Raw genomic sequence first — 27,464 nt, 5'->3', positions numbered from 1 at the left:
TACTGTGAAAGGAATGAGTCAGCCTTTCACAAGGTGAGGCCCACCTGGGACAAAGTGGTAAACCATGCTTTGAGAGATGACACAATCCAAGTGGTATTAGTAGGCATAAATGTGATGAACAGGTGTGGAAGGTTTTTAAACAGTCAAAACCTGCTAAACTTGATCTTGATAATTTGCTTACAGTTTGCCAACCATTTGTGTCTGAGTCAATCAGTGGCCTTCATCTGCCACCTGAGAAGGTTAGAACTCACAGGGTGAGTCTACATGAGACACTTTAAGGTGTATTAGTCTAAATTTAAGGTGCATTAGGGTGTGCATTTACAAGTGTGTGCTTTAAAAATGGAGAATTTAGGCTATGCACGCCTAAATGCAGGTATCAAATTTAGGCACAAATAGTTAAAGTGCATTAATGAATGTGTAGACGCATTAAAGCGCATTAACACTTTGTGTGTGGACTGACTTGGGACTAAATTTAGTCCCAAGTCAGTCCACACACAAAGTGTTAATGCGCTTTAATGCGTCTACACATTCATTAATGCACTTTAACACCTGCATGTGTAGATGCCTGCCTAAACCCACTTAATACTCATTAAAGTTTAGGCACACTTAAATACACATGTAGACACACCCACAGGTCTTGAATATTAAGTCCCAATTAACAGATAGATTTCCCTGCACAATCATCATGCCATTTGTGAGCATTTAACTCTACTCCATATTTTCACTTAACGACAAACACCAGTAAAATAAAAAAGAATACTGTATTCTATATAAAAATATCAGTCAGTGGATTATTTTTTTTCTGGATCCTGCAGTTTGCAGAGAAATCACCTTTGTTTGATCCATCATGTTGCATAGCATTACATCTTAAATCCCTTTTTAGAGTAATAATTGGACTTAGGTTGTACTACATGCAGTAATATTGCACTGTAAATATAGAGTAACTACACTGGTGGAAATATTACTTTGTTTTACACTAGTATAAATGAGATCAGCATCAAGCCTTAGAGCCATACCAATTGTACAGAACTAAAGTTCTCCCTGTGTCAACACCAGGCAGACACAACTTCACTAGTGCATGGTATGGCTGATACAGGTGGGCACCATCTGTAGATCATCTATTTGCTGTCTTTCGGGTTGTTCCTCCCACAATATCTCAATTGTTCTCAATAATATTATATGTTTTCACAGCAGTTTCCATATAAGGTTCTGTGCTCACTTTCTCATTTGTTTTCATCTTTCATTTTAGTTTATGGTACTTCATCATTCCACTCTATTGCATATATCCTCCAAAGGGGTGTTTACTCCAAAGGTGTTGAGTATCAATCATTACATGTGTATCAATCACAAATGATCATACACATTTACAACTACTGGTAACATCAAGCCCTATGAACCAGTTTTAGGAATTAGGGAATCTACTGTGCAGTGAAAGTCTGTCCTGACGGTGCTAGGAATACCATAGGGTCAGTCTGGAGCATAGTAGTTATCTCAGCACAAAGCTCATACAGAAAATGAGCTCTTGAGAGGTTCTGAGCACCACCAGGTCCCAATGAAACTTGCATGAGTGGTAAGGCCTTGGCATCACTCTGGGTGTGACCTGTCATAGTCTAAATATGTTAATGCAAAATCTTAAGGAAACCATATTAAACATCTTAAAGATATACTCTGTTATTAAGAATATCTGTATTCAAAGTGATGTGAATCTTGAGGTATTTGCAGACCTGACACTTAGATTGACCTAACTCAGTGGAGTTAGGTTGAGGAGTTTAGACTGGGCAAAAATGGCTGGCCTGATCAAACTTAGTTCACCTAAGGAAGCATCCTATGTAGACTGGGCTAAGAGTTGCCTGATCTAATTGAAAGTGTGTACATATTTGGAGCCCCAGGGCTGTGCCTTTCCTAACCCTTCAAACTTACCAGGCTATTTTTAGCCCTCCAGTGCCCCCAGTCCCAGACAGACAAGCTCCCTCACTGTGGACCCATAAGACCCAATGGCCTCCCCTAATACTGTCCACTCTACACCCCCCACAACTTACTTAGATCACATTCCCACATTCCAGTGGCTCCTCATATCAGTGAACATGTGCACAAATGGGGACCTGATCTATGATTTTTCAGCTTAAAGCAAGCCACGTGATTGTAGATTGGGTCTCCCAAACACATGTACATGCCCTGGTTTTATTGACCTTGCCTTCTCTTTGGATTAACTTAATAATTTCCTTGTTCAGAGACACCCTTCTCTTCACCCATGGCTTGCTTGCTTACTCTCTTCATTTTTCTCCAGAATCTATGCTATTAAACAGGGTACCATACCAGAACTCCCCATCATCCAGTGAAGTCTGACATAAGCGTTTCCTTTCAGATGGGCTGACCAAACGCCACTCAGAAGAACTACAAGAAAAGAGAAATCAAACTTTACAAGGCTACATGGCATTTCCTGTTCCCTCACTCAAAATACCAGCTGGACCTTTTAGCAGATGATAACTCTTTCAGATTGGTTGTATTTGAACAGTAGGCACAGCAGATACCTCTGAGGGTGCTTGCTTGCTCCTGCTTTCACTCAAGCCATTGGAAAAACTGTTGACTTAGATGGTGGCAGGATCAGTCTTGATATCTCTAGATGGCTGTGTACTGTATTAACCAGTACTCCTGTGTTTGCAATAGTGCTCAACCTGAGGACAGAGTATACTGCAGAAACCAAGGTCCATTTAAGTACTATGATCCAAGCTCTAGATAAGCCTCAAGGTTTTAGTAACCTGCTGTGCTGTAAACCTTATTTTTATACCCGTATCATTGTTGCCAATGGGCGTATCTACATGAGATGCTTAATGCCCATTGGACTAATTCTATTGCACATTAATGTGGCCAGCAAAAACCATGATAATGTGCAGTAGATTAGACCAATGGGAATTAGGCATCATACAAAAGCATTCAGTTATTACAGGTACTAAATAATGTGCCATAATTTCGGCACATTAATGAATGTGTAGACACACCTAGTAATTTAGAGTCAGATCCTGCTTCAAATAAAGTAAGTGGAAGTAGACAGAGCTCTTATACTTTGTAAGGGAAAAGATATATTCAAATAACTGAAGTTCTATTTTTAATTCGATTTCTCATTTTCATTCACCTCTGCTGTTCCTGGTATTATAAATTCATAGATTTATAGACGTTAGGGCTGGAAGAGACTTCAGAAGATCATCAAGTCCAACCCCCTGCCCCAGGGGCAGGAAATCAGCAGGGATCATAAGATCCCAGAAAGATAAATATCCAAATGTCTCTTGAAGGCGTTCAAGGTAGGCGCTTGAACCACCTCTGGCGGCAGTCTATTCCAAACCTTGGGAGCTCAGACTGTACAGAAGTTCTTCCTTATGTCCAGCCTGAAACAGTCACGGAGGAGTTTGTGACCATTTGACCTTGTCATCCCTTGGGGCGCTCTAGTGAACAGATGTTCCCTCAGATCCTGGTGAGCACCCCTGATAAACTTATAGGTGGCCACCAGATCGCCCCTGAGCCTGCGCTTTTCTAGGCTGAAGAGTCCCATGGCTCTCAGCCTCTCATCATAAGGTCTGTTTTCGTGACCTCTGATCATTCGCGTGGCTCTCCTCTGCACTCTCTCAAGCAAAGGTATTAGGTATTAGGAGGGATAGAAACAGAAACATCTTGGTACTTCTTACAGAACTGCTGTTGTAGTAGTGTATTTCCAGTCTGATTCTAAGCATGGAGTGGCAGAAGTCTCGCAGGAGATTTCTAGCCCAAGCCTTTACCCTGCAAGTGGTTATAGTCATGAAGATTCCTGCTTCTACTCAGAGCCCTGTTGGCTTCTATGGGACTGTGTACTGACACAGTGGCTCGTAGTAGCACTTCTGTGCACACAATCAGAGCTCTATTTGGCAGAAATGGGACTCTGAATAAACATTTCAATAAGCTAGATGGTTGTCTTGATCCTAATTCCTAAATATGCAAAGGTCAGTAATTATACCAATCAATTATTCTCAAATCTGGGGAGGATTTAGCAAAAAATCATACATATTTGGGATTCATTTTGGGATAGTTTTGAAACAGTGCTCGATTCTGATTAAGTTTCATTGGGTACATGTGCATACGCAACTAGTTCAACATGATAAACTCTGGAGCTGTTTGAGTCAGAGTCAGCTGCTCCCAGGTGCAGCACTTACATGTGAGCCTGGACAGCAGCAATTTGAGCCCGGGTGGAGCAACCTGGACTGGCAGGGGGCACAGGGGTTCAACTGCAGGCTCCACATGGTGACATCGGGAGGTGGAAGGGCTGGCTGGGGCATTAATGTGCTGAAAGTGCAGAACTGTGTGGCTAGGCGGCAGGCAGCTCCTGCACTTTAGCACTTTCATGCCTCAACCAGCTCCTGTCACTGTCTACACATGCATTTAATCACACGTAATGACTGCCATAAGATAATACTGTCCCTGCCAGAACTATCTTGTGGTGGAGTTAATTAATTGACTGCACCCTAATACCAGTGCATGTGTAGACTGTAATGCTTTACTGCAGAGCTAGTTAGATTTGCAGTAAACCACGTGTAGATGAATCCACCATTATTAAACAGGTTGTTGAGAGAGAATCAGATTAAATTATAGAACTGAGTCTCCTCTTATTTACTCTAGTGTAAAACAAGGAAAATCTCAGTTGCTGACATTGGAGGTAAGGTGATGGAAGGGAGAAAAGAAACAGGCCATGTATACATACAAATTAAATTAAGTTTATATATATATAAACTTTATAAAACTTAATTTATTTAAACCATCTATTGAGTTTCCTTCTAAAATGGTAATAATTTGTATTTTGCCTATTGTGGATATTAAAAGCAGTTTAGGAAGTTTCACTGTTGGGATCTAATGAGTCTTTTGGTCTTTGCACAACAAGCATAATATTAAAGAACTACATGGGCATAGAGGGGACCCAGTAACTACTTTTAACAGTTAAATGCAGCTTGGCTCCTTGACTGGGCCTAGTTACTGTGTACACTGCAGCTCTGGTAGCATTAGAAACAGAACACAATGAATGTCAGTAGAGGGATGCTACATAGTGAGAGTCTGCTCAGTCTCTATACATGGCAGGGTCATTCAGCAGCCCAACATTTGGATGATTATGCTGAAAAAACTGCAAAGGGAATGTTAAAATATAAAAATATACATTTTCCATTGGAATTATCCTCAATATTCATGACCACACTTATATTAATATAATATATGATATTTACTTGTATTTCATGCATGCCTTTTCCCCAGAAATTAGGCCTCCCAAATTAGAGTGCATGTCTTAACTGGGGAAGCTGATTTTCTGTCTGGAATAGAAGCACTCTGCTTTGATTCCTGCTCCTGCATTGATTCCTGGTCAAGGCAGCAGTGGTATTTCTACTTAGGCAACTGAGGGACCCAGCTGACTTAATGGCTTGATGTTCTTCCCTTCACAGGTGTTAACAATCATCTCTCCTTTTTAATGTTTTAATATGCCACTAATCAAGCTAACCTTTCTTCTAGCAGTTACGCTGTCTATTAGCAACTCCTAGTCTTTCTTCTCCTATTTCACAGCCTTGCAGGATATTTTTAGCTCTTTTCAAAATTGTAGGTTCACCCATGGAGACCAGTCTTCAGTAGCAGCTAGAAGTTCACCTTTTGGTTAAGCAGGAATGGGAGGGAGGGTGTGCTGAAGAGCAGGCTCTATCCCTGCTCTATGTAGCCGTAACTTTTTTTCTTCATTCTGTCTTCCCAAAAACATGCTTGCCTTATCTGGAGGCATGTGATATGCAATAGCATATGCTATATAGTAATATACAATATGTAAGGCAAGTTTCTATAAGTAACATTATATGCATATATAACATTTTTATCAAAACCCAAATTTTGGGACTAAACCTTGGCAATGTCCCTTTAAATGGGATCCAAGCAGTCTGGAAAATACTGAGGTCTAGGTGTGATAATAGCAATAGTATTTTATTGCTTGTGCAGACTCTTAATTTAAATGTCTAAGTAACACCATGAGCTGAAGATAAATGCAGAGCACTATATACATATTGACTTAGCCCTTCTTTGTTAACCCAGATTCTTTGCAACATAAGTGCTAGTGACAGAAACACTGACTTGTCACTCCAAGGGCCATTCCACTCCACTTGCCCCCATGGGTTTCTTATTCTTATGAGTTCCACCTTCCGGCCCCGGTAGCTCACCTAGAAAAAAAGGAAATATTGAATGGCCTGAAACTACAATGAGCCTACGGATAGTGCAACAAACCTTGGCTGCTGACTGTCATTAATCAATTTTCTCCAGTTTACAGGCTGTGTCATTCAGCTGGGCACTAGGGAACTGTACCAGGGAAAGTGTATGGGAGGGCAAAATGGGGAGAAGGGAATGGAAGTATTTTCCCACCATGGAACAAAGCTGCTTAGCAGTTAGGGCTAAGTTAGGATGCTAATTAAGGATCCCCACTCCACAAGGGAGACAAGCCAAAGGATACATATAGCAGGATCCTGGCCTCCCACCACCCCGTGCCCCTTTTGGCACAAGAAGCTCGATGGTTGTACAGGGATGCACTCTGTGCCAAAATCCCGTCCCCTCCTTGTGTTGTGTGGCCACACCAATTCTGCAGCCAAATGGCATACATGTGACACACAGAGGGCAGTCTGTCACAGTGGTTCCTGACTTTTCTTCAGGTGACCTCATTCCTGAGCTTGTGACCCTACTTCTGGTTATAAGTCTCACTTCTGCAACTGAATGTCTAATAGGCTCATGACTCCAAGACCTACCCCACCCAGCTCAGGAACCACTGATTTATGACTTACTACTCTTAAGCTGTGGGTTTCCACCATTTGTCTTACATGAGATTTGCCTTTATTCATTTCCATCCCATATTCCACCATACACAGTTGATGCAGAACAATTGGGACATACCTCATCGATGCCAGTTACTGAATATGCATGACCTTTTATAAGGCCGAAAGGGGTTCGAGCTTCTGACTCAGCAATGCTGCTAGTCTGAAATATGAAAACAAACTTAAGTGCCTTTCCTTGAAATGTAGTTGTAATGGATTGCCAATTTTAGCTGTTGCCATGCCCAGAGGCCCTGATAAGTCAGTAGCTATACTAGCAGGTATTGCAAATGATTACATATGACATTGTCTTATAGGGAAGTCCTTTCCTCCACAAGAAAGTTTCATTCTAATTCTTTTTCTAAGGATTGGAACTAGAACTAGATGATATTCTTGGGGCAAAAAAGTTAGTCACAAAAACTATGAGGTTTTGGTTGTTGCCCAAGTATTTGTAAATTTACCCCCAGGTGTATTGAAAAGCTATGGGTGGAAAAAAAATGAAGTGTGGAAGAGACAACTTCTTCCCCATCTTTCTTAATAGTTGAACAGTTAGTGGACTCATGCAGGATATGAGAGACTCAGGTTCAGTTCCCTTCTTTGCCTGAGTGGATTTGAATCTAAATTTTCTGAGGAAGCATCCTAGCCAACTTTTGGTTGGGGTGCTCTCAGTTTCTGATTGACACTGTTCTACTTTGTCCATTTACCCTTAAACATTTACTGGATAAGGGACTGGAGCCCAGGTGAATGGCCTAACTGCCATGAAAAGGAATCATTCTGTCTCCCAGGCTCAAGTCAAACACTTCTCATGGGAGAGATGGTGAAAGCCCCTTCCCAGGATCAACTCTATTCCAGTAATTAAGGTCTCTCTTGAAACCTGGGAGACCCTGCCTCAAATTTCTGCTTTGAATGAGAGAGAGAATGGTTTAAGTCTCCCATATCCAGGTGAATGGCTTAATGACTGAATTACTGGATAGAAAGGGAACCCCCACGTACTCCTCTCCCTTCTCGGACTTAGTGAATTTAGTTCTTCACTCCCTTTACTTTTTTTATGGGTGCCTGAAAGCAAAAGCAAAAACATCATGGGCAATGAACCATTTCCTTTGCTCCCAAACCACCATTTTTCAGCTTTTGTATTTTGTTAAGAAACCTGCAAAACAGTTTTGTCAAGTTAATCCAAATCACTTTGTTTTTGATTTTCAGTCTGGTTGTTAAACCAATAAAATCAACTCATTGCATAGCCCTCAGTAAAATCATCCCAGAACTTTCCCTTTGGACACACTGGGGACTGACTGAGACTTCTGAGAGAACCATCTTCTCCCATCCCTAGAAATGTGTTCACTTGGCAGAGATCTGACACATCAGCAGAGCATTGCCTTACACAGCTGCTGCCCATACACTCCAGTGGAGCACTACAGGCTTCAGAGTTGTAAATCTGGTATCTTTCATGAGCAGGAAAATTCATTTATGAACTAACTTGCAAAGCCTCCTAAGCCCCCAGAGGGGTCACTAGAGGGTTGCAGCCTAAAATACCTTAGTAGTGATCACTGAGGTCAGTAGTTACTGGCCCCCTTCCATGTGACAGGGCTGTGAATAGCTTTAACCCAAACCCAGGTCAGGAGAATGGGGCAGGAAATACAGGTCACACACAAACAAACTGGACATCTCAAGTTGATGTTTGATGACTTTCTTCCTCTGATCAGCTGGTCTAACGACCAAAAGGGTTTTACCCATATATTAGATTACAGCTACTCTTTATAAAGTTGTGCCCTATTTATTTGCCATCCATTTCATCTGTGTTTCTTTAAAAACATTTTTACTTTGAAACAAAAATCACACGTACATAAAATGAAACTAAGCTCAGACCGACTCCAGCTTCTTACTTACATCAATGGAGCAGCCCACCATAGAGCCTTTCTTAAGTGCTTTCTCCAAAATGTCATGGAAATTGTCAGGGGCTTTTCTAACTTCATACATTTCTCCAACTCCTCCAGTGAAATCTTCCATGGCTTCTATTGCACTGCCTCCTTTCAGGGCTTCATAACTGCCATTCAGTCTGAAAAAATACACCTTAACTGTGAAACATGTTTTTAAACACTTTTTCATGATGTGCTGAGCCTATCTTCTGACTCATGTGGGCATAAATCAGCTGTAACACAAGTTAAATCAGTGCAGTTGTTAATACTGGGGTCATTCGCCTCTTCCTCTAGACATTCTCGAACCACTGGTTCATTACTGGTTCAGATCTGGACCAGGTTAGCAGGGACTATGATGTCTTGACCCTATCATTGTTGATCAGTGGTCTGCTGAATACCAAGCCAAATGCTAGTCACATTCCAGGTTTTATCCGTAGCAGTAGGTATTATTAGCATTCCCAGCAGAGGAACAAAGAGCATGTTTTAGGACTCCATCCAGCTCCCACTGTGGCCAATTGGAGTCTTTCCATTAATTTACTGGAAGCTGGAGATTAATTTCATACCTTCAGGTCAGAGCTAAGGCAAAAGGAAAAAACAAACAGAAGGGGGTATTTGAAAAGTGAGAACAGTGCCTGTACCACGTGACTCCCAGCACTTACTTGGCATAGGCCTTCTCCAGTAAAGCACTCCAAAATTCATTGTGTTCGGCTGAGTGCAGGAAAACCAAGCGGCCCTTGAAAGTTGGTAATCGATCATCAATAACGATATCCAGCCACTCACTGTGTTGCCAAAACTGTTTAGAAGGGACAGAGAGAGGATCATTGAATAATTTATAGTATTTGATAGGGCTAATGACGCTCTCTAGTTATTCCTCTAACATGATTCTGATCTATCTCAGAAACTTTTAGGGGTGATTAACTAGATATGTCTATACTGCTTCTTCAGCACCTTCTTAAGGAAAGGGAGGCCTGGTGGAGGGCATCATCTACAGAGGGCAAGGGAAACAATGTAGGCATAGCCTCTGTTATAGGACTATAAACATGGCACTCTGTGAGCCAAATTAAATTCAACAAAAATAAGCAGCAAGTTTCTCTTCTCTCCCAAAACACCTTCAACTTCTCTTCTCAATAAAGTAAAAAGTAGGATTTTTTTTTTACTAAACATGACACATAGACACCTGAACTGATACAAAGTGACCTACCTTGAACTGCACTGCTTTTCTGGTAATGATACCTCGCTACTTCATTTAAACTGTAGTGTTATAAACAGTAGTAAATTATTTAAACAGCGCTGAATTGAAATGAGAGGAAAGTAGAGTAAATAGGAGGAGGGAGAGACCAGGGTGGCAGCCCCAGAAGCCACTTTGAGGGGAGTGGAGGATACAAAAAGAGCTCCAACCTCAGCAACAGCTGATTGCACTGCCCTGATCAACACCTCAGCAGTCAGTACTGCATTGGTCATGATGTGGCTGCTTTGGGTGTGGAGCTGCCTGGTTACATCTCTGACCGTGCATATTATGAATCGAGGGCACCAGAATATGGAATAAGTAACAAGCCAAATTCATGGCAGAGAGGAATTTTCTGTCCACCGTAATTTATCTCTGTATGAACAAATCCTATAGAATTCTACAGGGTTTAATGGAAAGTTATTCAGCTTCCCTAAATTATTCTGAAAAGCTACAATATTAAGTATAGAACAGTATTCTTTATATGGAATTTCTAACCTACACAATTCTGTAGCAGAGATTTATTGTATTCTATTTGTGCTCTAACACCATGCTTAGAACTGTGGTATTTGAGCACTGAGTATTTATTTAAGTCTGTATGCTTGTTTAACTATTTTATACAAATTACCACTTTAATTCTATTACACTGTATTGGACGATTCAGAAGGGATTGGAATCTGAACTAATCAGATACCCTGAGAGAGTTGTGTCTGTATTTCTTGATGTGAATTAGATATAGAGCATCATGTGGCTCAAGCCATTTTAAACATACACACATAGCCTGTTGAGTCAAACGATTCTCTTGGTTACACCTACGCATCCCTTCTGATTTCCTGCTAGTGGAGCTGAATATATGTAATTGAGAGTTGAATCTGACTGTGAATATTCAAATCTTCCTAGGATAATGCCTTGATTTCTACCACTGTGTTTCACTTTAAAATAGGGAACCAGGTGTGACTGCATGACTCTAACATTTTTCCTGGTTTTCTTATCCAGAGAGTACAGTACATTTAGGAAGGACTGTTTAGAACATCTCAGTCACTCTCCTCAACTGTAAATTGAAAACCCGACTCCAAAACAGACTGGGACATTTAGCTTTCCAGGCCCTTGACGGGTTTGAATTTTGTGTTGTGTGTTTATCTTACCTGAAAGTGAAATATTCCAGCATAACCAGGTCCAAAATTTTGATCCTGAGGTACAACTCTGGCTAAGGTTTTGTCATTCAGAGTAAGTGAAGCTATGGCTGCTAATAGCCAGCAGTCACCTGGAAAATGAAAAGAGCAAAGCATAGATCATCCATAACATGTTGGGAAAATGCACAAAATATATAGGGCAGACATTCTGTAGCAGTCTTGTCATAGCCTCCATGAGTCTGTTTTCTGTTAAACTATTATGCTTGAAGTCAATGGAGTTTTTCTAGATGTATAAAATTGTAATTGAGATCAGAGTATTGCCTTTTTTACATTATGTGATCCGTATTTCATAAAGTATGCATTAAGAATTAACATGCGTTGATTCAAGTTGATTTCATTAGCTTGTGATTTTCATATTTCCCATGGCATGTAAACTTCTCCAGAACCAATTAGGAACACAACTGTCAGCTGTCTCTCTCAATGGGCTAAGTTTTGCTTTTTTTATTACATCAGTGTAAAGCATGACTAGTTCTACTCAAGTTATTTGGATTTACAATGATTTTAATGGGCTTTGGCCCATTATTCTAAAAGTTCACAAAAAGAAAGGTACTGAAGCTTCATTTGCTGATTCTGTTGGTTTCACATGAGACACTTGATAAGAGTCACAGCTATGTTTAGCAGTATACTGGCTGGTTGTCTATCAATTAGGGGTGCATCAATAACCTACTTAACTTAAAAACTCAAGGAGAGGATGGGTTGTCTGGTACTAGCCAGGCAAGATGCAATGCAGAACCACTCCATTTGCTGTTCTCTAGGAAGTTTTATAGAAGCTGAGCAAACTCTCAACCTCAGAAAATCCAGTGCAAAATTTCCCTTCACTTTAGCAGGACCAAAATTTGAGAACGTCCTGTGAATTCCTTTTCCTCAGAAAAAAATCAAGACCTTGGCTTTGTGGTAGTGATTCAGGAAAGGGAAATGGCAGTTCTCAAGAATGAATCAACCACATTTTCCCAGTCAAAAAGCCTGACACAGCTTCTGTGTTGTTTGCACTGAGTGAACAGAGCAGTGAGTGCCTCTTACTTAAGTAAGTGAGTGTCCCTTACAAGACAGCCACTACACTGTATAATTCCTGTAAGCTATTTTATCAGAGACTGATGGGATGCCACATGCACATGACCTCCAGAATTCCTCTGATGGAAAGTCTTACACAATCTGAACAGAATTATACAAATAGCTTTCCATGGAAATGTAACAAGGCTGCACAGAAATTACTCTAAAGCCCTACAGAATACAATAGAAAATTATCTTTCTTAGGGTTTTTAGGTCCATCCTATAGTGCTGTACAAGGACATACCACTTTTTACTTCTGTACAATTATAGTTGAGGTCCTTTTGAACTATAATTCCATTCAATTCCAGGCACCCACTGTGTGGAACAAGGCAATTTAGAAGATAACAGCATTATGGAAGTTAGTCCTATAAATACCATGTGCCTGTGCAAATAACCTTTGTCTTCTTTAAGACATCCTCTTTCTACCATAGTAACCGCTTTCCAGAGACTTTGTCCTCTTCTACTACAGTCTGTAAGCATGTGGTCCTCCAAGACAGTGTAGCTGTGTTGTGACAGTGTAGCATGTCGTATTAGCATGCTAATCAATACATCAAAACACATGTTGGGAGCTGTAAGCGGGTTTCTGCACCAGTTGCCTTGCAGGCTGGCTTTGCTCCCCTTGGGAACTCCTTAGCCAATCCTCTAAATACAAACAGTCCTTGGACCAACAAGCAACCAACAAACAAACCTTTCAATCCCTTCTCCAGGTGGTAAGAGGGTCCCTTAGTTTAGCTCTTTAGCATGGCCCTTTCTGGTAGTGAGCTTATCGTGGGTCTATTTTGCCTCTTGCCTACAAAGTGATGCATTCCCTAGCTCACTACTCTCTGCTCTCGCTCCTCTGGGTTTTTAACTGCTGGTGGGATATTCCCTCACCAGCTAACTGCTCATAGCTGGGCTTCCACAATAGGGCTAGCTGCTTCCTCTTAAAGGGCCAGATCTCCCTGTTACAGGACGCAAATACCACGTATGTCTGGGTAACCCACTGACATGCCCCATATTGTCAAGAGAGAGAATAAATGTAGCCAAGAATCCAAATTCCTGCAGAATACTATGTGCTTACAGGACACAGAGCAGATCTGACCTGAGGAACCTACGGATCCCATACATTTCCAAAGGGGCAGCAACAGGGTGTTCTCACTTTGCCCTACCCAGAAGTTCCAAAACTTAATCATGTGATGACCTTGCTTAATATGGATGATTTCCCTTGAGCCTATACATACACTGTTCATGTGCCCTGCCCCATGTTTATTGCAGGACTTAACTCACCCCAGTTCCTCCATGTTTTTCTGCCTGCTCTTACCCCACAGTGGCCACAGCTACATGAGATGCTGACTGTGCAGTAGCTTGTTACTAGCGTGCAGTAGCACTGCGTGGCATGAAGTGTGACGTGATGCTATTGAGCAGTGGTAATGAGCTACTGCGCAGTCAGCATCGCCTAAAAGCCATTCAGCGATGCAGTCATTTAGTACTCATGTATGTAAGTACTAAATGACTGTGCTGTAACAACTGCACAGTCATTGTCTCGTGTAAACACGGCCAATGAGAATTGAAATAGGATGGTTAACCCATGAATGAAACAGGGTTAAATTGACCTGTTTTAGTTTTCGCTTACACTGGGGTAATTGGAGAGAGAGAGACAGCTGATGTTGAGGTGCAAAAGTGTGCTAAACCCCACTCCCTGTTACTTGCAATGTAATTAGGAGACAATGAGGGGCTCCTGCTATTAAATGCAACCTTATTCGGAGTTGTACACCCTAATTTGAAAACCTTATCTTAGCCTATTCAAGTTCCTTTTAATTTGAAGGAAAGAATGTGATACCTTTATCCAGGCAACCAGAAATGGGTCTGAAGTTAGAATGAGAGCATGTGTATTACTTCTAGTTTCACTGGTTCCACTAACTCAGGAAAAAAGGGGCAAACCACAGAGCTGTAAAAGGGCAGCTTTGCGCTCTAGGCAGCAGTGGCACCCAGTGCAGTGCTGCCTGCTGTGCTGCTGGTAGCTATTCTTGAGCCTCCTCCCTACCTCCAAAGGCAATAATTGAGGCTGCTGCTTGAGTGGCAGCCCTCAGATATGTTATTGCACAAGTCCTAGTCCTCCCCCCCACAGACTAGGATGTTTTGGCATCACAGATCTTAGCATAGGGGTGAAAGATAAACACTCACCAAGATCCCCTTGACAAATGTCAGTTCTTGTAGCTCCTCCAGTTATAAACTGTGGGTCATTAACAATGTCCTGGGAGAGTAAAAGAATGAGTGAAATAATTTAACAGATGCCTACAAAAACATTGCAACATTTAGGTACTGGACCTGTCATGCAGTATGTAAAGTACATCACCGTATACCTTGGGAACCCGGCAACCACAGGAGAGTACAGCTACTATGAAGTGCTATATTGAACCATTAGAGTGTATCAGCAGCGATAGGATCATTTGTCTTAATTTTTCCAATTACTTGGTATTTATCAAAGGTATTTGGCTGGCAGTCTTGATGGATGAAATTCTTTCCTTACCTGCGGAGCATGCCTATCACAGACAGTGGCCAGCAGCCATGAACACATCTCCTCTGGAAAAAAACAAAAGGCTGATCCCAACCTTTGTTTGTTTTACTGAGCAATGTTAGTTTTAACTGGGAGTTGCAGCAGGTATGCTACTCCACACCCTTGTGGGCTCAAAGGTTGAGAAGCACTGAGAATACATGGTCATTGTAGAATGAAGACAGTTTGGACAAGTATTTCTCAGACTGTTTTATATTCAATTGACATATTGCAGATGTTCTTTGCTGATATTTGTCTATGGAACTTGTCTCTTGCTGAATGGAATTATGATGGACATCTACTGGCTCATTGTTCTTGAAACCTTCTGGGTAGAAATGTTAGGTATTTATATGACCACTCAGAATATCAGAGTGCACCATAATCTTGGAGGTATTTATCCTGCTGCAGGGAAGTGCAAGTACCTCCATTTTTCAGGTGGGGAAATTGAGGCACAAAAGGACTTGCCCAAGATCAAGCAGTGAGTTTCTGGTGGAACCTGGATTTGAATCTGTATTTCCAGACCCCCAGGCTAGTTATCTAATCATTGGACCACTCTTCTTCACTTACCAAGTCTTTGGCACACCTAAGACATAGCTCTGCAGTTTCAGCTTTGCACTAGAAGATAGGTAGCCCTGTATCCTGGTCCTTGCTCCTACCAGAAATGAAGACAAATGCAAGTAGAACCAGCCAGTGTTTGTTCAGGACCACCAGAAGCAATTGCCACAACAAGATCTGTCTGTAACTGGCTTTCTCAAAGGCTATGTAGAAGCTGTTAAAATCAAATGTAACAGAGAGAAGGCCTATTTCAAAGCTCATTGAAACTAAAGAAAAGATTATAATGAGTAAGTCCATTCAACACAAGGCCAGAAACAAGAAGCGGGACACTTGCATTAGCATGGCATAGTGCCTAGCCTAATTAGCTCTGCAAAGAAGAGAGAAGCAGAGCATATTAGCCTGGGCATAGGAGGAATATACACTAATGCAGCTATCCTGCTTCCAGTCCAAGAACTATCTTAGAATATCTCTGTGCAGTGCTGCCTTGTGCCATAATTACGTGCCCTCATTGACTCCCGTGGGCTTCAGATAAAGAAATAAATCCAAGAAATTATTCCCTCATAGACTTCATGATCCATCCCTGCTTTCGTTTTAATTCAGAAAGTCATCCTGTCTTGCATGATTACACAGGAGGTGCTTCATGTAATCAGGAGGACACCTTGTCGGTACCATCTTGATATAGCCAAGGCTTCAGGCAAGGCATCAGTCAAGGCGTCGGTCAAGATATGCAACCCTATAGAAATCACAACACACAAACCTAGATAGGCTGTCATTATTGCTGACAAATAAATAAATAAGGGGTCTGTTTTCTCCTGCATTTGGGTAACTTGCTATGCCAGAAAAGTCTAACTGAATTTAAGTTAATTGAATTGAAATGAATTGAATAAACTGGGAAAGGCTGCCTGCTCCTTCTCTGCTATATTGAAGGGATGCACATGCATTTAATCAGTCAGCCCTTAAATCCCATTGCAGAGCTGGTTGTATAATTTGGTCCAAACTAATCCAGTTAAGACTCAGGGAAAGAAACCTCTCACCAGTGTATTTGCCAAAGGCAGAAATTAAACAGGGGTAAAATAATAGAAGATTCAGTTTCAAGATCTCAATCACTTCAGTTGTGTGGATAGAAAATGGGTGGCTTTTGATGTATTTATTTTATTTAAAGACAATAAGAATATTGTACTCTCAGAGAGCTTCTAATTCCTTTTCTAGCTAAACAAAGTGGGTTGAAGTCCAATTTGGACAATGGGACCTGGCAATATTGAAAAGCAAGCTAAACAGCCTGAAGGTTTTGAGTGTCAGAATATGCTGCAAAGAGATTGTTCTGCCAGCTTTTCTGCATGTGTTAGGCTTAACATGTGTAAGAAGGTGGAATGTATATTATCTGGGTGGAGAAGTTATTTTAATATGTTGAGGTAAGAAAAGTGACCAAATTGTTGAATTTGCACGTCATTATGTACATTCAGAGACATCCCTAGAGGGGCATCCCCAGAAGCCGGCAGCAGTGTCGGCGGCAGTGGGGGTGGGGGGGACACACATGGGAGGATAGCGACTGCCCACAGAAGCCAGCGGTAGCAGTGGAAGGGGAGCAGCGACCACCCACAGAAGCTGCTGGCACTGGCAGGGCCACAGTGGGGCCTGTACACCACTGTCCGTGGGGCCCAGGGTGGTTGCCTCAATTGGCCCCCTCCCCAGGGATGGCCCTGTGTACATTTTTTTGTGACAAGCAACCAGGACCTGAGAAAGGACCTTTTTCAAACAAAAATAATCCATACATTAACAGTACTACATAAAAAAAAACATATCCCTTAAATGAAGGCTCTAAAATAATTTAAAGCGATAGCAACATGTTCTCAGGACTGGCAGATGACAAAACAAGGAGCAGTGGTCTCAAGTTGCAGCCAGGGAAGTTTAGGTTAGATATTAGGAAAACCTTTTTCACAAAGAGTAAAGCACAGAAACAGGCTACCCAGAGCGGCTGTAGGATCTCCATCCTTAGAGGGTTTTAAGACCCAGGTAGACAAGACCTTGGTTGGGTGATCTATTTGGGGATAGTCCAGCTTTGAGCAGGGGGTTGGACTAGATGACCTCCTTAGTTCCCTTCCTACCCTAATTTCCTATGATTTTATGTAAAAACTGACTCCAGACAGGATAAAGAATGAGCAAGCTCCACTGAGCTGGTAAAATAAATGTCAATAGAGTTTTTTTTGTTTTCTCATGCCTATTAAATTAGCTTAATAATAGTCCTCCTATTTTAATAGACTGGGTATTTGACAAAGCTGGTAACTAGCTCATAAAAAACCTTATAACTTGCCAATTGTTCCAACTCTTTAGTCTAATAAATAAAAGATATCACATCTACCCAAATAACCTTGTCTGCTTATAACCTGCCAAGCCCTTCATTTTCCTGTCCACAGGAACACTTTTGCCATACCCAGAGCTCCCCCCTGAGTGATTGCCATGATCTGAAGTTAACTCCTTTGGTGCTAGTCCTTGCTGCGGATGAGTTGAATTGCTAATATCCCACTAGGAGTTGGATCAATTGAAGAGCATATAGTGGATCAGGGAAATGAATAACACTGGGGCTACATTTATAACTTAGCAGTGGGTGTGCTATAAAGTCCCCCTTGGGCCTAAACAGAATACAGGTCATTATACTTATCAGCCAGCAATCCTCATACTGCTTGTAGCTCTGGTTATCCTTGGTTCAACCCTGGCACATTGGCCTTGGGGGTCGACTGCACACATTTTGTTGAATGTTTCAGATCCAGGTGGACAGCAAAGTGGTTGAAAAAGGTGACAAACTCTCAAAGTTAAAACTGTTTGTCCTGTCCCTCGAGGATGCTTCGTTCCCCTCTTATAACACCCTAGAGCCAAATCTCTGTACTTTCCTTTCCCCTTTTACGTTTCTCTGGTGGCATAAAGAGGGTGAAAATGACCCTAAAATAACCTTACATTAAGATTTTCCTTGGGTAGAATAAGGCCACAGAAATGTCACTTTGCCAGACCCTCTTCACAGCACCCATGATAAAGAATGTGCTGATTTTTTAGGGAAAAGGATGTGGTCCTAGCGCTTTGTTGCAGCTGTAATTGTTCAAGGAGCAGCCTCAAAAGACTTGTTATCTGCTAAGTACAGGTTACAGCAACCACAAGGCTGCTCAGATGTATGCAGGAAGGACAAGCTGGAAATACAGTGAAGTTCAAAGTTGGTTTAAAGTCACCTTCCAGCCCATTCTTTGCCCGCCCTGAGCAGAATGCCCATTTGCTTTATTGAAAACTGAGTATTCCCAGCACCTCCCAGTGTGCATTCAGCAGTGAACTGCAGCACTGTAATTGAAAGGCACAGTCCTACTCCTGTTGAAGTAAATAAATATGAGCAGGTCAAAAGAGCATACCCTTACTCAGGGCAGAAGAGAAGAAGTGCCCACTGACCAATAAAGTGATTATGCCAACCTGAAATTTGCACATTAATTCTGTATAGCTGAAGCTTCTGTAGGTAGCAAAGAGGATGACCTATTTTTAGCATGTTTTCTGGTTTCAAAGGAAGTGATCAAGATGTGGTGATCTGGGCACATTCCTTCACGCTAAGTCCCTTTGTGGGAGGCAGCATTAAAAGAGGGAGTTTGGTGTGTCGGAGGTAGAGTAAGCAAAGGTAAGTCAAAGTGGACCTTATTGTTACCTGAACCACCTGTTTGTTAAATACACTTTGCTGCATATGGGCTATAAGTAAATGATAACAGAAGCAATTCATTGCCCTTAAAAATATAAGATTGTAGTACAAAACTATAGGGATTTCGATAACATGAGTGCTGCTTATAGAGAACCTATGTTTTACAGCAAGTGCAGTGTACGGCAGTTACCAGGAAAACAAATCCAACACATCACTTAGCCAGTGCTCAGATACTCAAAAAGTGTGTGACCTTGGCTCAATAACTTTCACTCCCTAAGGATCAGCTGTGCAGAGTTCCCATCATATTTTGCGTGCACACCCTGGGGGAGGACATCTTCCCAGCTCTGAGGGACGGCACAGTTGTGGTCATTTGCAAGTTTTACAAATTATACTCCATATTCTATTTTTAAATAATACAGTTCCACCTGACTTGACAGCTCCGGTTATTAGCTTCACAGCGAGGTCATTAGTTTGATTCTGGGCTGGAACATTAATAACTGACATTATTGACAGTTGATTGATTGGTGGACTCTAAAGCGGATTAGTGGTCTGAATCCATCTCTGAGAGCATGGTCTATGCATCTTGACGAGCACCATTGTGGCCAGTTTCATTAGGGCCCAAGAGCCCATTTCTCTTTTCACTTACAACAAAGCAGTGTCCATGACTGTCAGCGGTGCTGGTATAAACTCAGCAAAGAATCAGGCCCCAAGGACTGCATTGACAACAAAGGATGTATTACAGGCCCACCCAAGTTAGGGAGGATAAAGAGTACTATGCTGCTACTTTAGCCTTTTATAAAACAGGAGACTTCAGTTTCCAGGACTATCAATCCAACACACCATGGGCACTGCATGGCAAGACTCCTCCACCACCTTGATTCTGCATGGTGCCATTCAAACTTTGGGAGCTTGACTTTGCAAATGCTCATATTTGGATTAGAAGCAGTACTACCCATATCATAGTATTACATCCATCACCATTTTATACACAGAAGCATCTGGGAGCATCTAAGAGTGCCTTGATCACAGCCAGTTTTAAGGTAGGTGGAAGGTGTAAGTGAGCAACATATTGCAGTGGTTCAGAGTACCAGCTTCATTCAAAAACAGACATGGGCATTTGCAGAAGGGCTCAGGACAATCTCTCAAAAGTGGTATTGTTTGAAAAGGGGATAACTACCAGGGCAGCCAAAAACCCACTGATGTGACAGCTCCCAGAGATTTCCATCAGCAAAGTGCTGCAGAGTCCTAGGGAGAGTTAAATGTATCCAACTGTCAGAGACCTGAAAAATGGAAGGGAAGATGCCATATGCCTTGTCAGTGGGGAATTCCTTTCTAGGGTGTAGTGATGTTAGATGACAGAGGATTGCGAACTTTATGCCTCTCCACATCAACATTGCTGAACTTGACTGTAAATCTGACTACCTGTTCAACAACTGCTGTGCAACAATCTATATACAAACCTAACTAGGAGCAGTTCATGACCTATAAAAGGAGAGAAAGTATGAGTTCACATCATAAAGCATACTTTTATTCTGTGGTACAATTCTGAGGGTGTATATGCTGGAAGTAAGGGATGGATTAGGTGCCTGAGGAGCAGAAGCAAAGTTTAAATTAATTGCTGGGGGTTCATGGTTCTCTCAACCCAGTAGCAGCTATAATATGGAAGAGATACCAGTGGACTAGGTATTGAGCCATTTTGTCTTTCTGCCTGGGCTTGAAAAATGCATTCTCTCAATCCAGGCTGTTGGTTTAATAGTGAATACCTGGTATGGAATTACACGTATTTATGGGCCTGATCCAGAGCCCAATGAGATTAATAGGAGTCTTTTGTTGACTTCAAATAATTTGCATTAAGCCTATAAGGCATTCATATTATGCAGGTCCTGGCCCTAGGTGAATTAGGCTGTTCAGTATTCAAAATCTGTTTAGTTTACATGGTTACATGGTTACAGAACTTGGGTATTTGCCTTCAGTTGTCTGCCTTCTGTAATAGAAAAAGGATTTGCCTTTTTAAAGCCTATCTTACATCTTGCAGTCTGTGGGAAGATTGCAAGACCACCCTTGCATTCTGTATAAATTTGGAATCAATGAAGTAGAGACTATCCCTGAAGAATCCCTTTTAGGTTTTTTACAATACCAGGTGCCTCCTGGGGTGGAACAGGGTGAGAATGTATAAGCCAATTTCTCTCTTAACATCAACATAACTGTAGTGTATTGTCACTGATTTCAGGGTAGCTAGTATTAATTTACATCAACATATGCAAAAAGAAAATCAGGCCCTAGAAATTCCCTGTAGATCTCTAGTCAAGCTGCATGCATTCAATAAAGCTGCAAATGTTTAGTGTATTAAGTAAAGGCAGCTAGAAATCTAGGTCATATTACAACCAGCTGAGGCTTTAGGTACGTAGTTTTCGACCTGTTTAGACTTAGGGCACCCCTCATTAGATTCGAGGAACTGCTCAAACCTGGCTGTCATTTTTTTTTTGACTACAGAAAAATAATAGAGCAACACTTCTGTTGCAAAATACTCAGAAAGACAGGTCAGAATGTTTTTAACACTACAGATTCCTATTTGAAATTTCTGGGTTTATCTTGTGAATCATATTTATATACATAGCAGTGCTAACACTGTGGCACCCCTTGACACCCTTGAAAGAATCTAAAAGCACCCCAGGGTACCACAGCACCCTGGTTTCATAGTTTCATAGTAGGTAGGGTCAGGAGGGACCTGAACAGATCATCTAGCCTGACCCCCTGGCCACAGGCAGGAATGAATGCTGGGTTCACAAGACCCCAGACAGGTGATTGTCCAACCTCCTCTTGAATATGACCAAGGTAGGGGTGAGGACCACTTCCTTGGGAAGTTGGTTCCAGATTTTGGCCACCCTAACTGTAAAATATTGCCTTCTGATCTCCAACCTAAACCTATTCTCCATCAGCTTATGACCATTGTTCCTTGTCACCCCAGGTGGTGCTGGGGAAAAAAAGAGCTCTGCCTATTTGCTGTTGAGAATCACTGCTATCTAGGTTTATACAAAAAACCATCAGTTCATTCACTTAGGTATCTTGAGGTACTGAATCTGTACTGAACTTGTTTTTTTATGCACTTTAAAGCCACAGATTCATGCTTCTTACTAATGGAATACAAACACAAGTGAATGACAGAACCATTCACTTTGGCAGAGTGGTGCCTTCGCTGACATGATTTCTATACAATATCCAATAATTACTACTCCTTCCCCATGAAAGTAAGTTCTGCAAACTGACTTGTTATGTAACTCTTGAGAGAAGGGAAACTATTTTAAATTTACCATAGGTGAAGCAAAAAGAAAAAAGACTAAAAAACATCCTAGAAGGTACAAAGTAACATTAAGATATTGGATTTCTCAGTGTGTGTTGCAAAACAAGAATATTGATGTGATAATACCTAACAATAGTGTCAGCACTGGACAGGGTGTGCCACTGCTACTTGTCCCCAGGGAAACACACGTTCCCACTCATGTGGACATAGCCTTAGAGACTAACTGGTTCAGAGATGCATAAGCTTTCAGAGGTGACAGCCTACATCATCAGATGGACTTGTCTACACAGGCAAGTGGATTAAAATAGCTCTTCTGGTGAATTCGCCTCTATAGACCAGACTAAATAGAGTCTATAGTCTATAGTCTCTATAGACTAAATTGACATATCCTCTGAGTCCTTGAGCATAGTCACTAGGTTGGGGAGAAATACAACCTAGGGAATGGCTTCGTCATGTTTCCAGGTTTGCTATGCTCAGACAGGAGAGGGTAAGCATGAAGGGAGAGAGTACCTCTCCCTACATGGGATGGGGACTTTCATGAGTTGGCATTTCACTGCTATATCTGACCTAGATTGAAGTCCCTTCAAATTCTACTTTTTATGATTCTAAGATTTTGTAATCCTCAGCTGGTGTAACTCTAGTACCTTCAGTGAGATCTATAAAGGCTTAAACCAAGTAATGGTCTGGCCCATGCTATGTACATAGGTATACCTGTATAACACACACACACACACACACACACACACACACACACACACTTACAAGGTTAATTTCTATAATAATTACTCAAGATAAAGCTATTTCTCTGTGCATGTGTGTAAGCTGGCATCATCTGGCAAGGAGGTCATTATTTCTTCCCAATTAAAAAAATTCAAGGACAATTTCAGAGATGGCATGAAACACAGTGTAAGATAAACACCAAGTAAAGCACCACGAACATAGACTCCTTCTTGACACTAAACTTCCTCTACTCCCACTAACTGATAGGCAATGAAAACCAAACAGAGGGTGTGGACATAAGAATGACTTACTGGAAAGTAAAAGGGAGCAGGGTTTCATTGCCTGTCAGCTGGTCCTCAGGAACTGCCCATGTACATTTTTATCCAGTGGTGAGTGGAAGCTACATTATGGTAACTTAGCTGTCTTCCACTGAGGAGTAACATACTTAAGGGTCAGAGGAAGATAGGGGGTAAGCTCCTTTCACTTATACCTTCTTATTCTTTCCTGTTAGTTGTTATGCTTGATGCACTCTTCTTCACATAAGCACATATTTTAATATGGCAGAAATCACTGCCTAAAGCCATGTCTCATGGCTGTTAGCACATACTAAACCTGCACTGTAGCATCTTTACTGCTTTTGTTGCCAGGGCTAGCCAGTGTGAGCTAGCACATTATTACTCTTACCCACTTTCCCCTTTACCATTCCTGCCAGGCACCAGTCCTGCCAGGAGCAATGTGAGTGTTTAAGCCTTGGAATAGTGCCAACAGAGTGAAGCCAACAATGTGATATGACTCTGGATAGAGGCTTCCTCAGTCCTTGCTTACATGGACAATATTGTCCTTACAAATATAAAAATTCTGGTCTGATTTCTCTCTTGCATACTAAGGTATAAATCAGGGGTGACACTATTGACTACAATGTAGTAAAGACAAGATCAGAACAAAACACATGAAGTATTCACATTAATTTTGCAGGGTGTGTGTGTGTGTGTGTGTGTGTGTGTGTATATATATATATATGTAAAATTAATGATAATATTCACCTATATGCTACCTAGTGGTCTATACACAAATCTCTCTCTCTATATATACTTGTTGAGAGTCTTTTTCTCATTCCAGATGACCAGATCCTGATTCATACTGAAAACTCTTTGGGGGCAGAGACTGTGTACGACAATACCTGGCTCCACTGCAGTCAACAGCAAGACTCCCGCTGTCTTGGGCAGAACCAGGATTCCCCCCCACATATTTCATCTGTGAAGCTCTGGTGCTCTCCCTCTCAGTTATCACATCTTTATGTTAGATTTGATTCTCTATTAAAGGCGTTCAGGTGTCTTGTCACAGGCCAAAGAGAGAAAAATAAATACATGGTGCCCAATAAGAGCAGTAACAGCCTCTGGACTGTGCCATACTCACCCCAGGCCTTTTCCACACAAAGGGGATAGATGGCCTCTCACTGAAGAAAAGAGAGGAGTCAGTGGCTGGGAAATCACAGTCCTCAAACAGGATTCCCTTCTGCTGGCACTCGCGCTTCAGCTCCTCATATGTCTTGCCAGAGGAGTGTGTGGCCCGCGCAGTCTGGGGCAGCTGGGGAGCCTGGGGTCTCGAGTCCTGGTACGTGTAAGGCATAGCTCTGCCCCTCCTGCAGCAGAGAAGGCTTCAGTGATCCCAGAGACCCAGGGGGGAAGGTAAGAAGAGACCAGGGAAAGATGAAGAGAGTGGAGAATTTCAGCACCCTCCAAAAACAGGAGGCAAAGAGGAATGAGGTGCTCACTGCAGAGAAGAAAGACAGGAGTGTGTGTGCTCCCAGGGAAGTAAAAATGGCCTGAGCCCCGCCCCTTTTGCACCTGTATGAATGGCAAGGAGACCTCCCTTTCTTCCTGAAATAACAATAGAAGGGAACGCCTCGAGAGCAAACAAAAAAGCAAACTTGTTTGACCTCAGATATTCCAGCTGCTCGGTGTGTTCCCTCAGGTATGTAACCCCGGGAGCCACGTTGAGGAGCAGAAAGATACCTTTCATTTCATTTCATTCATGTTGTGTAAGTTCTGCCTAAGAGGAGAGAAAGAATACCTGCACACCCCGCTCCATGGCACTGGACCAAGCCCTTCACAGTATGAGGGGGGCAGAGGCATTTTCTTTGCTGGTTGGATGAATTTGAGAAATGTCACCATGTGTGAAATCCTCTCGTGTCTCCTGGTCCAAAGCCACCAGATGTAAAAGCTGAGCCTTATTATGAGATATCACAAACCTGGAATCCTTTCATCATACCTTTTCCAGGCCAAAAGGGCATCAGAGATGACTGCTACAAAACAGCTGGCACTCTTGCTTATAAAAGGAGGAGGAAGACCTTCCTGCAAGAATGCTAGGTTAGATTACTAGGCTCCAGAGCCTTTTTACTGAGCAAGTATAGCAGGGTCCTCCCTCCTGCCATCTACTTCCACGGGGAAGACCCAGCATGAAACCTGACCACAGGCCTGGAAACCTCTCATGAAAAGTAGATGCAAAGTTAAGTTGAAGGAAACTGGATCATTAGCAGGTATGGAATATTCCCAGGAGGACTAGCCTGGTGTATCAAGTGGAGTGGAGACAGCATGGTTAGATGGTGAAGGGTCTATGGTGTGGGAGACTGTGGCGTGGGAAGGCCATGCATTAGACAGAGACAGAATATTTGGTGTGGGTGAGGGGTGCCTTTATCTGCAAAGGGATTTTGATGGGTTGTGTGGAGGGAGGTTTCTTTACACATTGTAGAACAGATTGTGGCATAAGATGTTTATGTAACAGCTACCTAACCACACGGTCCTATTTTGGGGGCTTTTGTCTGTCTGTACTTCTGTTTCTTCAGCTATTGCTTGCAGCTTTCACCTGTCACATCACATCTACTATTAGACTGTAAAAGCTTTGTGACAGGGAGGGTGTTAGTCAGCACGCTGTGGGAGCTCTGAAGAACAGTAATTAACAGTGTTTCAAACTCTGCTTTGGGGTGGACTTTCTGTGCCTACAAATGTAGAAGATGCATGCTGCTTCATAAAAAATATGGCTCATGTAATACAAAACATGAGCTTAAAATACAAATGGTACTAACTGTTCTTCTCGTTTCATTGGCCCTTTGACAGGTCAGTCAATTTCAATCAATGCAACTTGGAATTAATTCCTTTCTGTTCTGTTATTTTTCAGGATAGTGTTGGAGAGAGCGCCTTCCATTTCATGCTCACCTCATTTCATTGCATCATTGTTGTTAGTGCCTGGAGGCCCCAAATGAGATCAGTGCCCCACTGTCCTAAGCATTGAACACATGCATTGTAAGTCTCTGTCTCAGCCATTCTCCTCAGCAGCCAGCAGTCTGAGCAGACAAGACAGAAAAAGGGTGTGAAGGAAAAGAGAGGCACAGAAAAGGGCAGTGATTTTCCCAAGGTCACGTGTTAGGCTGATGGCAGAATGAAGAATGGTACCATTGTTGCTTGACACCAATCAGTGTCCTGTTCATTAAACCAAACTGCATTGTGCAGACCAAGTTTTTCTTCATACACTTGGTGAAAACTTAAGCAGGGAAGATATGCTTCTTTATCATAAAGACAAATTCTAGTGACCTTTTCTTAAAAAAAACTGTAACTGTGTGCTTTGATGGATGGACTTGAAATTTGTCAGAAAAGCGGACTTTTTGTCTCAGAGGTTGTGTGTGCTGACCCTGTAAAAAACATGCTCAGATATGGTGAAGTTATAACTCTGAAAAAACGGTTTGGACACATTCTGTAGAGACATTCTTTAGAATTTACCAGCTAAATTTTCCAAAGATTCCACCTGCCCCAGGCTATGTGTCAGCCTGTGGCGCAGAGGGACTATCTGAGAAACTGCAGCTCTAGTCTGTGTAGGCCATGCTGCAGATCAGGTCAAGGCCACTGAACTAAGGGCAGTGAATTTCTTTTCCTCTTCTACTCTAAGGCTAGGTACAGACATTTTAAAAGCCTGAGGTGGAATTGATCTAAGTCACATGGTTTTCTGTAAGCAGCGTAGTTTAGATTGGTAGTGAACAGAGTGCACATTCACTCTTAGGTAGGAGGGAGGAGCAAATCTTAGACCAGGTTCCACCATTTTTAAACCAGTCTACAGGCGCATCTACACATGCCAATTTAAGGCATATTAGTCATTTTTAAGGTGCATCAAGGGCACAAGTCAACACGTGCATGCCCTTAATGCACCTTCAAAGTGGCAATGTTAGGCTATTTGTACCTAAATTTGATACCTGCAAAAGCAGGTATCAAATTTGTGCGCAGATAACTAATGCACATTAGGCAAATGTGCATTAAGTTTAGGTGTGCATAAAAGCATGTGTAGACATGCCCTATGTGTGCAAAACTTCTGTTCTGTTATGGGTATAGACCATTTTTGTGTGTCGAACTTCTGTTCTGTTACAGGTATAGCCTGGTTTCCGATCACTTATACCAGTAAAAGTGCAATGTCC

The 27,464-nt window shown here is 41.9% G+C and overlaps 1 protein-coding gene across 1 annotated transcript in view; it reads right to left on the bottom strand.

Annotated features, from left to right (window-relative positions):
* The window catches only part of CAPN9 (calpain 9), a 48,576-nt gene extending 23,945 nt beyond the window's left edge, over positions 1-24,631 (bottom strand). The window contains exons 1-8 of the mRNA XM_006016979.2: positions 24,419-24,631; positions 14,390-14,459; positions 11,129-11,247; positions 9,418-9,551; positions 8,730-8,898; positions 6,928-7,011; positions 6,121-6,206; positions 2,317-2,394 (exon numbers count right to left, since the gene is read on the bottom strand). Of these exons, the coding sequence (XP_006017041.1) occupies positions 2,317-2,394; positions 6,121-6,206; positions 6,928-7,011; positions 8,730-8,898; positions 9,418-9,551; positions 11,129-11,247; positions 14,390-14,459; positions 24,419-24,631 (953 nt within the window). The remainder of the gene's footprint in view (positions 1-2,316; positions 2,395-6,120; positions 6,207-6,927; positions 7,012-8,729; positions 8,899-9,417; positions 9,552-11,128; positions 11,248-14,389; positions 14,460-24,418) is intronic.
* Between the last annotated feature and the right edge of the window lie 2,833 nt (positions 24,632-27,464).

The sequence above is a fragment of the Alligator sinensis genome, unplaced genomic scaffold (genome assembly GCF_000455745.1).
Source record: "Alligator sinensis unplaced genomic scaffold, ASM45574v1 scaffold448_1, whole genome shotgun sequence".
In the NCBI taxonomy this organism is placed as follows: domain Eukaryota; kingdom Metazoa; phylum Chordata; order Crocodylia; family Alligatoridae; genus Alligator; species Alligator sinensis.
The sequence above is the reverse complement of the archived record's forward strand: the minus strand, read 5'-3'. Positions and strand labels throughout refer to the sequence as shown.